Genomic DNA, 17094 nt, shown 5'->3' on the forward strand with positions numbered 1-17094 from the left:
CAACTTTTTTTCTTTTTTTTTTTCTCAGTTTCACATTAGTTACATATTAAACAACACTTGCCCATGCAACATCTGAATACAGAACTGTTGACTGCTACTTCACTTACATCTGCATAAACCCAGACTATCAACTTTTCTAGATTCTGGTCAATTCTGACCCTGCTCCTTTTTTATACAGATGTCTGATTAAATAAAATTGTGTTTTGCTTCATTGAAAAGGACTGATGATGACTTACTGGGTGAATGAGAGCATCTTTTTATCTGTAGCCTACAATGAAAGCTGTGACTGAGTCTGTCATTCTGACAGGTTTTTGTGAACTATTTTGTGAAGATAATACAACTGATGGGACACAACTTCCGTTGCCGGTGTGTTCAACAAAAACTGTATTGATACTTTGAGCTTACAACGGGAAACTATTTTTCTCAATGGTAACGCGTGGCACTTCCAGTTAAGATGTTTTATTGGTAGGTGGGCGGAGGTTTGTTTGCGTCGGCGGTGACGTTAATTTTGTACCTCCCATGATTGGCTTGTTTTTTTCAACGCGGCCTGCGAAAAACACCGCATGCACAATCATATGGGTGGACTTTAAACAAGGAATGCGGATCTGTAGGTTTATCCTAATGATTTATATAGCTAAAATGTGTAACAGCGCGTATGTAGATTTGATCGGCCCTGCCTTAAAGCATCTTTATCCACTGAGGGAAAAAAAGATGCCGTTGTGAAACTTTTCAGTGCTGACGGGAGAAAGGGAGAGAATTGACGCGATGGGTGAGGACGATAAAACGGAGTGAAGAACTTTTCATGAGGCCCTTCGTCGTCAAGGAGGACCAGCATGATTACATAGATACCATCTTTATTGGTTTAAGGAGAAAGAGACAAAAGTTTTGGCCGAAGTATGGCGCGAGAGACCGGAGAGTCTGGAGAAGCGAAAAGTACCAAAGTGAAAAAGCACAAAAGAAGGAAAAGCAAAAAGGAGAGCAAAACAAGGATTGTCCACGCCAACATTTTATATGACCAAACCAAAGGAGGGGATAACCCCAACAAACACTATGCAAACAATAAGATCAAAACCACGAAATACACTCTGCTTTCTTTCCTTCCGAAGAACCTCTTCGAGCAATTCCACCGATTTGCCAACGTGTATTTTGTTTTCATAGCCTTACTGAATTTCGTGCCTGTGGTCAATGCTTTTCAACCAGAGTTGGCTCTTGCCCCTGTGGTTTTTATTTTGTCCGTTACCGCTATAAAGGATTTATGGGAGGATTACAGACGACACCGCTCGGATAAAGAAATCAATCATATGGACTGTCTCGTTTACAGCAGGTAAGCACGTGCGTGAAGGTGCCATAAAGCCATGTGTCTGTTTAGTTTTCCTCGTCGAGAATAGATACAGATTTTACCTTGCTGCTAAGGACCTGTGGGCCTGGCTACCTGTTGAACGAGGAGTCTCAGGATGTGGCTCATATCCCAAACTATAATGCTTTGTCTTCCTAAGCAATGTTTTGAAAAGGCAACCTTTTTTACGCTTAAAAGTTGTAATCCTGGTTTATTTTGTCATCTTCACATTCGTCAATCTGTTTATCAGATTCTGAAATTTCATTCAGTAGGCTACTTTCCTTTCTGAAACGCTGGTTTAGCGTTCGTATTTGCTTATTTAGGAGGCTAGTAATATATGGATTGGACAAATACAGGACTGGGCCACCTGTCCTGTGTACCTGCTTGTCCATTTGCCACGTAAATCTGCTTTTTTCACTCGTTTGACACGTGTAACGTTTCCCTTCAGACTTTGATATAGGCAACATATAAAACTCTCCAAGATTCATATTTAAAGTACATTGTAAGTTTATGATTGGTTGTCTGTTGCTAAACAACTCCCAATTACACTCCAGCATGACATAATGTCTGTATGCCTTTGGCCATTATCAAATTTTCCTGTTGCGATTAATTGCTAATGTTGTTATCAAGTTAAGGTATTATCACGGTATTGGAATTTAGTTTAAAAAGTGTTTATAATACAGTATAACAGGTTAAATAACTTTTTCTTATAACAAAAATAACATTTAAAAACAATACAACTATACAGAAAAAAAATATATAAAGTTAAAAGTTTACACAGAATAAATACCCATTGGTATCACTTTACAATAAGATCTCATTAGTTAACCTTAGTTAAAGCATTGACATTCACAATGAGCAATAGTTACATCTGCTACAGAAGTTATTTATCTTTGTTAAAAAAATACAAGTCTTAGTTCATGTTAGCTTATTAAATAACACAGTTGCAACTTTCGATTTTAAGGTTGTGAATATTTGAATACCTAAGATGAATGAATGTTCAGAAGAATTTTTCATTGGCAGTTTGTTAACAAATGAAGCCCTAATGTAAAGTGTGAATGAACTATAAAGAATCAAAACACTTATAAACAAAATCTAGGGCATGTTGTAGTCCAGATTAAAATGGGAAAAAAAAGTTTAAAAATAAATAGCCTATTAAGTCTATATATTTAATATTTGGCATTGTGATAAGCACTATAACGAATACACAAATCTGAATGGCTATTTAAAAGTATTTAAATATGCTTTGGAAAGTAGTGCAGCAGCTTTATTTATGGGGTTTCCAGGGAAGGGCTGCATTTTCTGCAGTTTAGCACCATCTGCTGTCAGAGCGTGAATGGGAATGTGCTTTCATTCACGTGTTCCCCATGTGCTTCTCATGCATGCTTGTTTACATCAGAGTGCACACACGTCTTTCAAGCATCATACAGCAGTTTTGTGCATTGTTACCAATTGAAGGAAATTATTCAAATTTCTCATTCTGAATAATTTGTAATATACAATTATTCACAATATTTAGAAGTGCCCATGATAACAGTATTGTGCATATTCATTACCTTGATATATGCATTGCCGAATACCAGCACACGTATATAGCTGGGTTTAATTAAACCAGGATTTAAAAATTATGCTCATCCCCTTGAAAATTACAGGTGTGAAACTGTTTTGGATTAAGCGGGAGTTTAAATGAAGTATTAAATCCTTTGGGTCCAAAAAAAAATTTCTAGGTTGGTAACTCACTGGATTTTTGAGAATCAGGTTGGGGAGCGCTATTAGTGTGCTGCCTTTATATTTTGGTACATTTCGTTCACGTCTCACACACAGGACTGATAGGCAAAAGGGAAGGAACAGTGATTGAAATTTCACACTCTGGGTAAATGAGTGCCGTCAGAGCCTCAGTGTCACAGATTTGTTATCAATGAATTCCAGTGAGTTTAATGTATATTTAGGCATGTTTGTCTGAACATAAGTATTAGGTTTACTGGTATTATGCAGGTTATTAAATTGTAGCTTATCACCTTAGTTAATGTATTTTATTCTCGTGTTGAATGCAGGGTTGTTTTAGTAAACTAACTTACTAATACAATTATTTTAAAAAGTACTCATTTTATTTTATCTAGTTGTCAAGGCAAAGTTTTCATTTTCAAATTGAAAAATATAAAAATAAAAACTAATTCAAAACATGACTAAAAGTGATACGGTCACTCTGTCAAATCAACCAGAGGTCCCTGGTGAAATTTTTTTATTTTGCTTATATATATATATTTATTCTTTTTCTAAAGAGGTATAAACATGTAATAAACAAGTGATGTCATGAATTCATATTTATTGAATAATCCACTATTTTGTTGAGGGGGGTAAAAATGTCAATTTTCACCTGAGATTCAGAGCCAAATTATAGGGGGATTAAAAATGACTTCAGAAAGACTTTAGATTTTGACTTAAGCAATCTTTGTTGCTTTTTCTTTTGGATATTCTAAATACGATGCTTCTTTTCTTTTAAATGATTGTCTGAAGAACAAATTGTTGAAACTATAAATGTATCTTGTTTCCTTTTATCAAAACAACTGCATTAAGTATCTGAAATGTGGTTGAATTGACATGGAATGACCCTATAATAGGATCTCAATTATAATAGTAAAATAACACTGAGCATGTTAATCTGCTTATTCAGTCAAGTAATTATTTTAAACTTTAAAAACTTGAGTGAATGGAGTTCAGTTCACATTGTTGGCACCATGTGGCAAACCCATTACTCCTAGTTGTGAATGTGTCCGATCATCTTGGCCTGAATGTTAGTTTATGAGATCAAGTCAGACACCTCTTACATGCTGTTTGAGATCAGTTTTGTCCTTGGTGATAAACACAGTGTGCTTATAGGGTGAACTTGCTGGAACAAACTATTCCCCTCCTTCCACTTGATCTATAGGCACTTTAGCAGATAAAACTTGTCAGGAAATTTCACTGTACAGAAATGAAGGGCGTTGTCATGCTTTCTCCGTTACTGTCAGTTTAAAAAAAAAAGTTTGGATCAGCCCGTCTCTCATCTATGCTTTTGAGGGCTTCACTTGTTTATTTTTTGGAGTCAGAGAGTCAGTCTGGAGACTGTATTTCTTGATGAAAAGCGTCTCTGTCAGCCATGTTAAGGCCATGTGTCAGCTCTGTCAAAAGCCACAGTGTTTCTCAGACTCAGTCTGAGCTTGTACTGTTTCAATGTTGCTCTCAAGGCTGGGCTTGATTGAATCTTCTCAAACAAATGACTCCGTTTTGAAACCTGCTCCTGTTGCTAACAAAGCAACACTGAATTACAGCAGATTGAATTCACTGAACCTGCGTTGACCTTTATTATGATTGCAAAGTTTGTCCCGGAGACTAGCTTGAATTACTAGCCACTGAAAACTTTAAGTTCTTTTTTCCCTTTAGTGCTAATGAATAATATGTCTTAAACATTCCAAGTGTGAATGAGACCAGACACACTTCTTTCTCTCTAGCAACTCCTCTAGGTTCGACAGGATGTTTTTGTATCTGAACAATGTTTTCCATGTGTGCATGGCATTCAGGCAGTACAACTGCAGACATCTGATACAAGTGTCATGTCGCCTGACGTTATGGAAATAAACAAGTGATCTAATAGCTTGGTATAGGAGAGATTTTATACTTTCTGATTATAAAACGTTTTTTTGTCGAACACTGCAGTGTTCTGTTTGGAAGTGATTCCTATGAAAATATTTGGTCAACATTTTTCCATTTTGAATTGTGTTATTGCACGATGTAAAAGTGGTTGAAATGATAAAGCAATGTAGATGCTGCAGAATTTCTTCTGTGTTTCATCATGCTTTGCTTCTTGCCTCATCCATGTATTAAATGTTTGACTGCACACAAACTTCAAAACAGCTGAGAAATTAGAGAAGTCTTTTATATAAAGCCACATGGATAATATTATGGGTTGTTTTAAAATAATTTCACAAGCTTTCTAACTTCAGTTCCTTTGTCATTGTCTTTGGCCACCTGCGTTTGTGTGTGTTGTGTGTACATTTATACATACACTCATTCTAAAGGTATGTAATATTGTTAATGTTTTGTTAGAATCGTCTTTTATGCTCAATGGATGCTCTTCTGCATTTATTTGATCAAATATACAACAAAAAATATATACATTTTATTATCATTCAAAACCGCAGTTTTCTATTAGAATATTTTGAAATTAACTTATTTTTGTGTTGGCAAAGCTGAATTTTCAGCAGCCAATATTCAGTGTCATGTGATCCTTCAGAAATAATATGCTGATTTAAAGGATAGCGTTTATTTGAAACAAACCTTTTGTAACAATGTTACTGTCTTTATTGTGACTTGTGATACATTGAATGCATCTTTGTTGAATGAAAGTATTAATTTCTTTAAAAAGAATGAAAACCTAGGTAGTGTATTACCTAATATTTGTGTGTGCAGTGTGTTTTTATGCTTGTTATTATTTTAGCAACTAATGCAGATCGCTAGTCTGGTTTCAATTCTCCCTTGTGTGATTTCCATATCTCTCAGACTTATAAGGAAATCATAAGTGGCCTAAAGAAGGAGTTTTGTTTGTACTGCATCCGGTCGCCTCCATGTTGAGATTATATGACCAGGCATCTGCTGTTTTCTTTATCTTTTTCCAATAATAAGACATTATTGTTTTTTTATTAAATTTATCAAAGATAGTAGCTAGAAAACTGCAAACAGGGTATTTCTACAATGTCTTCTTGTGTAATATTGTTTCCGTAGCATTATGAAAGGCACTGGTTTCATTTTCTAAAGGTGTCTGTTGGTTAGGAAGGCCAAATGTAACTGAATCTTATCCCCGATTGCTCATTTTTAGTTCAGGCTCACAGCTCACCGTCTCTGTGCTTTGTGAAGCATTATTGACCTGTGTGTGTGTGTGTGGGACATTTTGGATTTATAGGAATTAAAAGAAAATCAACCAGAAGAATATCGTTATTTAGAGATCAGCCTCTGCTGAACAGCTTGTTTTCTCTCAGTCTTGTTGATGGTCCGTTTCCACATTGTGTCTCTAGAGGAAATGATTTTAAAGTTCAGTTCCAGACAGTGGCCTTTTCCCTCTAGGACTGTGCTCCAGTATCAATCCATCTCCATTCCCAACTGCATTTCTGTTCATATTACTTTCTTAATTTGTTGGTGTATAATATTTTTTGCTCCTGTTGGATGACAGTAGAAAGGGGTTTGTAAGATCAGGATACACACTGTGTGGATGATGATTCGAACTGCCTGGAAATGTGTTTTTTTTTTTTTTATTAATTTTTTTTTAAATGTAGCAGCAAAGAGCAATTGTGAGCATTGCAATGGGGACGTTTTCTTTTTATTCATGAAAATTGCTAAAACCTTCATAACCGGCCTCTCTGACATGGCCTATTGTGTGTTTGAAAGCACTATCAAATGCAACTCGCAAAATAATGCAAGTAATTTTTCAAGAGAGACAGAGGGATCCAGAAAACAATAGAATTGTGTAGAAAGCGAGTGCGTCCCCTCCTTTCCTGTGTTCAGCGGGCAGCAGCAGGATCAAACGACTTTCTATTGTGTTTCTTGCTGCTCTTTTCAAATGCTTACAACAAAAATCTTGCGTTGTATTTATGAAAATCTGTGTACAATGTGACATGGTTTCCTGGGGGATTTTAATATCAATTGTCTTCAGCGAGAGTTGAGAGAGGACAGAAATTCAAGGAATATAGAGCCATTGCAGGGTGAGATGGTTCACACACTATCAAAAAGCTCAGGTTCACCTAGAATACTTATAATCTCTGGTACAGTTTTAGAATGGATATGTTTCATAGAAGCCCTTAATAGAGGCCTTGACTGTAGTATGAAGTTTGTTTTTTAGTTATTAGATTTGTTTCAAATAAATTCTTGTTCATTTAATTTGTTCATCAAAGATCCTGGGGGGAGAGGGGGTCATCTTTTCCACAAAAATGTTAAGCAGCACAACTGTTTTCAACATTGATATTAATGAAAGATGTTACTTGAGCACCAAATCAGCATAATAGAATAATTTCTGCTGATGAAATGCTGAAGACCAGTGAAATCGCTGCTGAAAATTCTGCTTTGCCATAAATTTAATATATGATAACCTAGAAAACAGTTACTTGACATTGTAATGACATTTCACAATATTACTGTTTTCACTGTATTTGATCAAATAAATGCATCCTTGGTGAGCGTTACGGTTTAGGTTATTTTATGCATGTATGTATGTAGAATTCATTTCAGAAGCTAAGGTTGTGTTTTAATCTTTTATACATTTACATGAATCTTTTACTCATACGTCAATGTATATAATTAAATGTAAATCATACACTTATGTGATATGTGATAATACTAAATATTTACAAAATTTAAAGGAACATTTTTGACTGAAATGACACACTGTGTAAATATTAAAAGCCTACATCATTGTTTATGAACTAATATTAGAGTCCTGCAACTAATATCCACGGATACCTGCATAAAAGTGGCTGAAACGGGTGGATTTTGACATTCCTAAAATTCACGGGTGGGGATGCGGGCGGATAATTAACTCCTTGCGGGCGGGTAGTGGTGCAGATGAAAAATATATGCAATATTTGTATCTCTAAATTACCATTACACATATGCAACAACGATATGACATTTTGACCTATCACATCATCACCATTGCTACAGCGCTGCGAGAGAGAGCCTTTTCCACAGCTGGATTTGTAATCCAAGAACGGAGAACGCAATTTATACCTAGGACTGTGGACGATATCCTTTTCCTGCACAGTAACCTTGAGGGAAAGTAAATGCATAGTTTGTGAGCTTCTTCTTGTTTTTTTTTTTTTCTTGTTTTTTTAATAGGTCTATTTGCGTATAGTTGTCAGGTTCCATAGCCTAATCAGGTGCCGATTGTAGGTTACTTGAATGGCGCAAAACAAAGCGCATTGTCGTTAGCACATTAATGACACTGTCGGGATGTTGAGAGAGGTGCGAGATAAAAAATAAAGCACTTTAATTGGAATGATTTTAGCGTGTGTGATTTATTGCGGGCGCAGATCGGGTAACGGGCAAAATATTAATGGGTGGGTGGGTGCGGTCTGGGTGGGTGCGGATTTAATTTTTATATTATCACGGGTGACGGTCGGATTTGGTGCTGAACTTTGCAGGTACGGGCGGGCGCGGGTCTCCAAAAATGGACCCATGCAGGGCTCTAACTAATAAGATTATTATTAATTAAATATTAAAGGGGTCATATGATGTGATTTTCATTTTTTCCTTTCTGTTTGGAGCCTTACATGCTCTTGGTGCATAAAGGGGGTTCGATTCCCTGGGAACACATGATATGTAAAAAAAAATTGATAGCCTGAATGCACTGTAAGTTGCTTTGGATAAAAGCGTCTGCTAAATGCATTAATTTAATTTTAAAGAAGATCTGTAAAGTTGCAGAGACTAAAGTCTCAAATCCAAAACGATATTCTATATAAAAGTTGAGACTCGTCCTCACCCCCCTAAAAAATGGCTCCTTCTAACACTACCTTACAATGTGGGAAGATTTGCATAATGCCGCCCAGATGTTCATGCAAAGAAAGGCATACCTTTTATTCTCGCTATAGTATTGTAGTTGCTGCCGCCATGATGTATAGACACTGTGTGTTTGGTTGTGAAAGCGAAACTACTTTGTTTGGCCTTCCAAAAGAGGACGATATCTGCTTCGTCATGCCTGGAGCTGATCCGTGCTGGTCGCTAAGGAAATACATCAACTATTTACTGTGGATCGCCGAATCTGCTTTCACCATAGACGAAGCGGAGTCCAGTCCGGGGTCATCACATGTGGTTGTGGCAATCTCCTTCGTAGAATCAGCTGGCCGTGGCGTTCTCAAGCCGGCCCACCTCTGCTCAATCAAGCCGGCCTCCACTCTCTCTAGGCCGTGTCTCACTCTAGGACTCAAGGCTTCGTTGAGAAAGCGAAACTATTTTGTTTGGCCTTCCAAAAGGGGACACAACTATAAATTGTTTATATCACATTTATAATTGGGTTTAATGTTTATGTCTTGTCGCTCCGGTCAGACGGGATAACAATGTTAAGGGGTGTAACATTTTCGTCACAGCTTGTGGTATTTGGCCAATCACAAAACACTGGACAGCTGGCCAATCACAGCACACCTAGCTTTTCAAAATGAGGAGTCTTGTAAAGATCGACGTGTTTCAGAAGGCAGGGCATACAGGAGAAACAATAATGTACAGTATGTGGAAAATAATAAGTTTTTTTTTTTTCCACCTTAAACCGCATAAACACATTTCATTACACCAAATAATGTTCTTTTTAGCAACATCATATGACCCCTGTAATAAAGAATGTTATGCATTATTTTAAGTGCATTATTTAGTAGTTATTGATGTTATTAAAAATATTATTGTTTGAACTCGACTGACTGACTCCTTATTATAGTTTTGTTACAGGTTTATAAATAACTTATCAGTTTTTCTAACCGCCACTTATTATATTCTTCCTTATTCCACAAGTAGCCATAATTTAGAAAAATAATTCTTAAAATTTTTCATTCTCCCTCTCTCAGAGCTAATTAAGCTGTGTCCAAAATGTGAGCCAGTGCACATTTCTTCAATAATTCAATAACTCAAATCATTGATCTGGATGTGTTGCATACACACTCTGTCCTGCCAAATAGAGTTTATCTTCAAAGCTGTTTGTGCTGAAACTTCTTGGACATGTCAGCTTAACATCATAATGTCTGTCAGCCATCGGCGATAGACGGTGCCATCGTTCACTCTACTACTACTTATTGCATGTTTCTAATGAAGAAAAACAGACTGGGTGTGTCCGAGACATTTATAGGATGCATTGATAAGGAGCCAAAACTACACTCAGTGCCAAGTGATGCTGACATAGTTATGGCCAATGATATTGGCACAGATTCTATGTAATAAACAATTCTTTGATTGTATAGTTCTCAAGTTGGAAAAGATGTTTAGTTTCCAGTTCAAGTGAACCTTTGTTGCCAGGACATCTATGATGGATTAAAATGCTGATAAAGACATAAACGCATGACAGATTGACCGAAATGTCTGATAACAGACTATCTTCATAACGCTTTATTTCTGTGTGACTAATTTTCAATCCTGATAATTCATCATGATCAATATATCACTTATTCTAGTGAAACATTGATGCTTTTGGATTTAAATCTTTAACAAAGCATGCAAACAGACGGCCGCTTTTATCATGTTCGTTTTGTGATCGCGCTAGTTCCCGTGACCTATTTTTGATTAGTTTTCTGATAACTTCTTTCTGTTGGTGAAATGATGGGCTTGCATGACATAGTTTCTGAGAGGTGTGTAAAGGGCGGGTTTTAGTGAAGCGCAGCAGAGCAGTTTTGGCCTCCAAAAAAAAAAGACATTCCTGAAGGACTATTGTCTGTCAAGAGACTGCTTGAAACCTTCTGGTGGCCATCTTTTCACCTTTCCTCCTTTGCCATCAGGCGACTCCTTCTCTTAAACCATGGAGAATTAGCTCTTCCTCTAATTTGTACACATCTCTTGAAGCTGAGTTTGTGTAAGAGGTTGCCCCACATTCCCATGTGGCAGTAAAAAAGCTCTCTTATGTGTGGAAAGGCGGGAAAAGAAATAGAAGGAAGGTTTGTTTAGCAGCAGCGCTCCGAGAGCCAGAGTCCCTGCAGCTATGTTTGCCAAGGGCCTTTAATATTATTTTGTCCTCCTGAAATAGGCGTCATGTTGCCCATCATGTTAGGCCAGCACCATGAACACTAACCTCTCAGTTTTGACCACGGTACTAATGTGGTGTGTTTCTTGTTCAGTCCTGTGTGGAGTTTGTTTGGTCTTGTTTTTCCACTTTTACGGTTTACGGATATGTTCACTGTTAATGCAGAAAACAACACAAGCAGAAGAGGTTACAAGCAGCAAAGTGTCCAGATACATTTAATATTAAATGAAGCAAATTGTGAAAATTGTACATGGTTTTAAGTCAGTATAATCTTTCCTGAATTGTTTTCACCAACTTCTGGGGATGTTTTGTGTCTGTCTCTCCATCAGTGAATCTGAGACTTCTAGAATATTTCCATCCATTCATCTGCCAATCTCAACATGGAACATTAAGATTCAATTTAATGATTTGAATATTTAATATTGAAAGGAATGTGCCAATAGAATACAGTGGCTTCTGTGAAATAACAATCTTTTTTACTTGGCGACACGATTATGAGTAAATTACATTTGTTTTCTTTTGCCCTTTGCAGAAGTGAGAAACAGTACGTGGAGAAATACTGGAAAGAGGTGCGGGTCGGAGACTTCATTCGTCTGCGCTGCAATGAGCTTTTGCCAGCGGATGTTTTGTTGCTCAGCAGCAGCGACCCGGACCGCCTGTGTCACATTGAGACAGCCACACTGGATGGCGAAACCAACCTCAAGCAGAGGCAGGTGGTGCGCAGCTTTATCGACCTGGTGAGTGTTCAGGACTGTGGTGTGCTTGTTGTGAAATCCCATAAGTTAAGTAAAGAACTGAATAGAAGCATCCTGGTGTCAAGAACAGTTAATGTGATGGTTTGTGTATTCAGATGGTCTATGCTTGTCCACTGAGATGACTTTTCACACCACTCACCAAAGTCAAATATTAATTTCCCTCGCCGGTGCTCACCCTGTATGTGTAACATCTTAGGATGTCAATAAGAGAGTTGACAACATTAACTGAATGTTTAAGAGTAGTTTACCCCAAAAATAAATCTCTGAAAATGGTCGTGCTGCTATTGTTTTATACAAAAAGGCACATTAAAAATAATAAATAAGTCTTGTTCATTATATATTCAAAGTCTTCTAAAATCTTAAAAAGATTTGTATTAGGAATAAATTGACATTTTGCAACATGAGCTTGGTTAGATGATGGCAGACTTTTCATTTTTGGGCGAACTGTCCATTAATTATTCAGTTTAAAATATTTTATTTATCTTGCTTGAGATATGTAGTGTTCCGATCCAGAATTGCAAATCTGTTTTTTTTTTATTCGCAGGACTGTGAGTTTGACCCCTTAAAATACAACAGTGTTATTGAATGTGAGAAGCCAAACAATGACCTCAATAGATTTCGCGGATACATGTAAGTATAATGCATTTTTATGCATTTTAAAGGCATTTACATGATTGCTTAATTTATGACCCAACTAATCATTTGAAGAAAATTGTATTCACGATTAACCTCAACATTCTTAATGCAATGGAAATTTCATAGCTCTTCACTTATTCAATTTTGGTATTGCAAATAAGTTTGACCCTGTGTGCATAGCTATTAATGTATAATGAAATTTGTATTCCTTCATTATATTCAATGATTATATTTTCCATAAACCATTTAGACAAAGCAGATCTTTCCACTATTTTGTTTTTCCGGCAATGATTAAAATTCCATTAGCTGCTGAGATTCAAATAATGGGATGGATGGTTATTTTGTGACCCACATAGATCCAGTTTAATGTGGTTGCAGTGGAGAGGCAGTGTATATTTCTCTTACTCGAGCAGTTTTCTGATGAATTTTCAAGCCTGTTATTTTACCTAATTATTCTGCTGTACCTTATACCACCTCTCACCAGCAGCGTTCTCTGTTGGAGGACTATAGGAATGGGTCTTTTTATTTGTTAGTGTTAGGGTTGGGAGAGGCTATAAATAATGCTGCCATGCTGCTGCTGAAGTATGTGAAATATTTTTCCACCTTTGTTGTAAGCTGGATAGTTTAGATGCAAATTTTTTTTAAAGGAAAACACCACCGTTTTTTTTTTCATTTTTCACTATGTTCTTCCTTCAACTTGATAAGTTGATACATACCTCTCCCATCTCAGTGCGTTCACTTAATCACTGTAGCATGCCCTTTAAGGGCCATTCTAAAAACTAGGGCAAAAAATGGTGTTCCTTATTAATATTTATTGAGTGTAACAATAATTGATGCCAAATTTTACTAAGTGTTACTATAGACTCTTCTAAATATATCCATAAAAAAGCACAATTTTAATCTACTAAATACAATAAAAAAAGGATAAAATCATATTTTTTTCTAGAAGTGATCTCTTCAATTATAAGTTTGTCTTGGGGTAAGATATTGGTTAATTATCATGCCATAGTATATGCTATATGATAATTTAAAGTGGATCTTCATAGAAATATCATTTATTCAATTCTTGACCTTGACTGCTCGTAATGTCAAATTAAATTGTAAAACTGTCAATAATTTTACTGTCAAGCCTGTTACCTTTCTGACAGTATAAATTAATTTATGTAATGGGATGTTTAAAATCTTACAAAAATGTTCTTTGAATTATTTTATAGAATTAGTAAATACTCCTGTTTCATAGAAAATGATTGTTAATATGGTATATTTTAAATGATTGTTAATCATCATAATCAATCTGGAATGTTTAGAAATTCAAAGTGTGGATTAAGATTATTCTTTGTTTGCATTGCAGTCTTAAAGTCTTTAATGGTGGCTCAAGCATACAGGTCAAACACCTGAGATTAGCATACATAATACATTTGAGCAGGCTGCTGTAGCAGTAGTAACACAAGAACTTTAGCCAAGCCAGGGCTGTGTAGGTTGAAGTATATCTCCTGTGTTTTGATGGAAACCTGCTGCACGTGGTATGGTAATGAAAGCAGGGCCAGTGAGTGAGCTGACAGGAACCAGAAGGATTGTGACATTTATTTCCCTGGATGATGGAGAACAGATGTTTCTGTTGTGATGCCAGTATTTTTCGTCCAGTTACCACAAAATGGCTTACCGGAGCAAAAGTGGGAACATAATGCATGTTGGGCGCCAAGGACTGTGTCTTGTTGGAGCGACAGTTTATTGCATTAGGATATCATCCCAGCTGGCAAATATATGCTGTGCAAACCAAGGAGATGATACCTGGAGGGCATGGGCATGTTGATTTGAGCCATTCACCTTACTAATGTGCCCTTCAAGTGGAGTCAAAAAAAAATAAATAACATTTTGACCAAATGAACGACCAAGCAAATTCACGAGTGAGAAATTTTGAGTGTGTTTATTTTTACAAGCTGTATTAAAGTAAATTCATAATTTTGAACTATTTGGGCTTATTGTTCACAGCATAGGTCTTTTGTTTATGCGACTTCTGTGTTATGTGTTATAATAGTTGTTATAAAAAATCTGCTTTGCCATCACAGGAACAAACAGCATTTTAAAATCTACTAAAACAGAAAAGTTATTTTAAATTGTAATAATATTTTACAATATTTTACTGTGTTTTGAATATAATATATATAACAAAAGCCTTGGTGAGCATAAGAGATTTTCTTCTGAAGCATCTTTTAAAAAATCCAAACCTTTGACTCGAAATGAGGATTTTATTCCATCAGAGTACATATAGTATGTATGAATTACCTTAAAGAAAGATGCTTTTTTGCAAGCATATGATATACATAGGCATAGTTATTACATTTAAGATCAAGGGCTAACTGCACCATATTTGACAAGCCATACTTTGACCCCTTTGTCCAAGCTGACAAATATGCAAATGACTCTGAACTGAACCAGAACTGTGATTTACAGCATGGGGTCTTCAGACACCATAATATAAGGTCTGGGTACAAACAAGGCTAAAGTTTAATGATAAATGCACTACTATGGGATGAAAAAGACTTGCTGGAGGCCTTGTCAGATAATTGACCAAGGAAAAGTTCAGCTAACAGCTTTTTAATTAACAGATGTAATCCTGAAAAGCTAAAGCTTACTGAGCTCCATCCACAGGTGTTTAGCATTCAGTGCTCATTCAGTGCGAGTTAATTTGCATTTGACGCCATTTTTATCAGGAAACTTAGTCCTGGGGCCACATGAACTTTTTCCTGTTGTTGGAATCCCAAGCAACCTTCAGATCGGAGGTCTCATTGGATTTAAGATTTCATTCCTTGCCGCTCCTCAGCTCTCATTTATCCTGAGAATCTTTTTACTTTGTTCAGTTCTTTTATGACATGGCTTTGGGGTTTCACAAAAAGTGCTGCATTGACTAAACGTGAGATCCAGTTGGCCTCAGGGCTTTACCTGTATACAGAGCCGTTTTAGTGAGGTCATGGCTTTACTATTGATTTTGTGCAGTGAAAGAGGGATCCTGGGGGAAACCCTGTGGACTTTCAAATATGATGGATCGATGTGGTCAACAACAAGGGAGGAAGAATTAGGTAGATATCCCTTGGCAGTATCCACATCATATGGTTCTAAAGCCCAATCTAATATAGTTGTAGCAAACGATGGAGGAATTCAGAATAGAACTAGACTACAGTATGTTCTCACAGATATGTTGTGTTACAAGTGTGATGAGTGAACCTGCATGGTGTGTATGACAGAATTCATCGCAGTGGAAGGAGAGACGGCCTGTACAAAGACAATCTGCTGCTCAGGGGCTGCACCATCCGCAACACAGAGGAGGCTGTAGGAATCGTCATCTATGCAGGTACACTGCCGCCTTTCCAAAACAGGACTGGAACTGTCCACTGCATTTCCACCACATCTCAAAGTATGTGTTGTTTAACTGTGCGCTTTTATCTCATTAAAGTAATTTTATCGCCATGTCAAAAATGTATTCTTTTACATTTTAAATATTTACACTGCATAATTGGCAAATAGCTTTTTTGAAAATTACATAATTTTAAATATTGTTAAAAATAAATTTTACCTTGATTTGTTCTTTTTTTACACTCTTCTCATCAAGAATGCAGTTTACATACATTTTCACACAATATATATCACATACATTATTACAAGAGTAAAAGAGCTTTACAAACAAACTTAATAAGAAAAAATAAAGGTGGGGATACCTAGAATTAAGAGAAAAATAAAACTAAATCACACATTTTGTGTGATTTTGTGATTTCATGTTTACATACAAATACCATGATTGACCAATCCCAATTTTGAAGAAATTAAGAGAATAAATACAGTTTTACGACTCTTTAATCTGTCGTGATGGATCTCTTCCTCTTTACTAGTTATAGCACGAAATAAACCTGAATGAAAATCAGAAGGTATCTTGTTTCAACCACTGAAAGAGGTCAATACACACTTTTTTTTTCCAAGTCCACCAACGTTAATCGACTCTACTTTCTGGTTTGTTTGTCGGACAGAATGGCAAATTCTGCATTTTAACTGGTCAGATGACCTGTAAATCAAATTACCGGTAAATTGTTTGTTGACTGGTCATCTGGCTGGTGCAGCTGATATTATCTTTACAAAAAGTAAGTGTTCTGCTTTGTACCAATTCTTAGGTCATGAGACAAAAGCAATGCTGAACAACAATGGCCCTCGTTATAAACGCAGCAAACTGGAGCGGCAGATGAATGTAGACGTGTTCTGGTGTGTCATTATCCTCCTGGTCATGTGCCTCTTTTCTGCCATTGGTACGTAAAACTTTGCATTAATACAGTTTTAATTAATGCTAATATTAAAGTTATTAATGCTTTCATGACTGAATTTTTTTTGAGGTGTGCATATATTGGTTGTTTAAAATAAAAATTTCAGATGTGGCTCATCCCTCGAGTCAGAACTATTCATATAGTATTATTTACTATTGTGTTACTCTTTAAAAGTTTTTTGTTTTTAACTAAAGTGTTACATAATGTGAATCTGTTTTGCTGCCAAATTCATTTATTATGAACTTTTATCTTTCACATCCAAGTCCCCCCCCCAAAAAAAAAAATTAAACCATTTTTCATTGCATTTTCAGCAAA

The 17094-nt window shown here is 36.3% G+C and overlaps 1 protein-coding gene across 1 annotated transcript in view; it reads left to right on the forward strand.

Moving 5' to 3' along the window:
• Window positions 1–546: 546 nt before the first annotated feature.
• LOC113050341 (probable phospholipid-transporting ATPase VA) overlaps window positions 547–17094 on the forward strand; it is a 47308-nt gene continuing 30760 nt past the window's right edge. The window contains exons 1-5 of the mRNA XM_026213207.1: window positions 547–1324; window positions 11611–11815; window positions 12378–12463; window positions 15715–15821; window positions 16633–16764. Of these exons, the coding sequence (XP_026068992.1) occupies window positions 897–1324; window positions 11611–11815; window positions 12378–12463; window positions 15715–15821; window positions 16633–16764 (958 nt within the window). The 5' untranslated portion in view covers window positions 547–896. The remainder of the gene's footprint in view (window positions 1325–11610; window positions 11816–12377; window positions 12464–15714; window positions 15822–16632; window positions 16765–17094) is intronic.

This window comes from Carassius auratus, chromosome 31, assembly GCF_003368295.1.
Source record: "Carassius auratus strain Wakin chromosome 31, ASM336829v1, whole genome shotgun sequence".
Classification (NCBI taxonomy): Eukaryota; Metazoa; Chordata; class Actinopteri; order Cypriniformes; family Cyprinidae; genus Carassius; species Carassius auratus.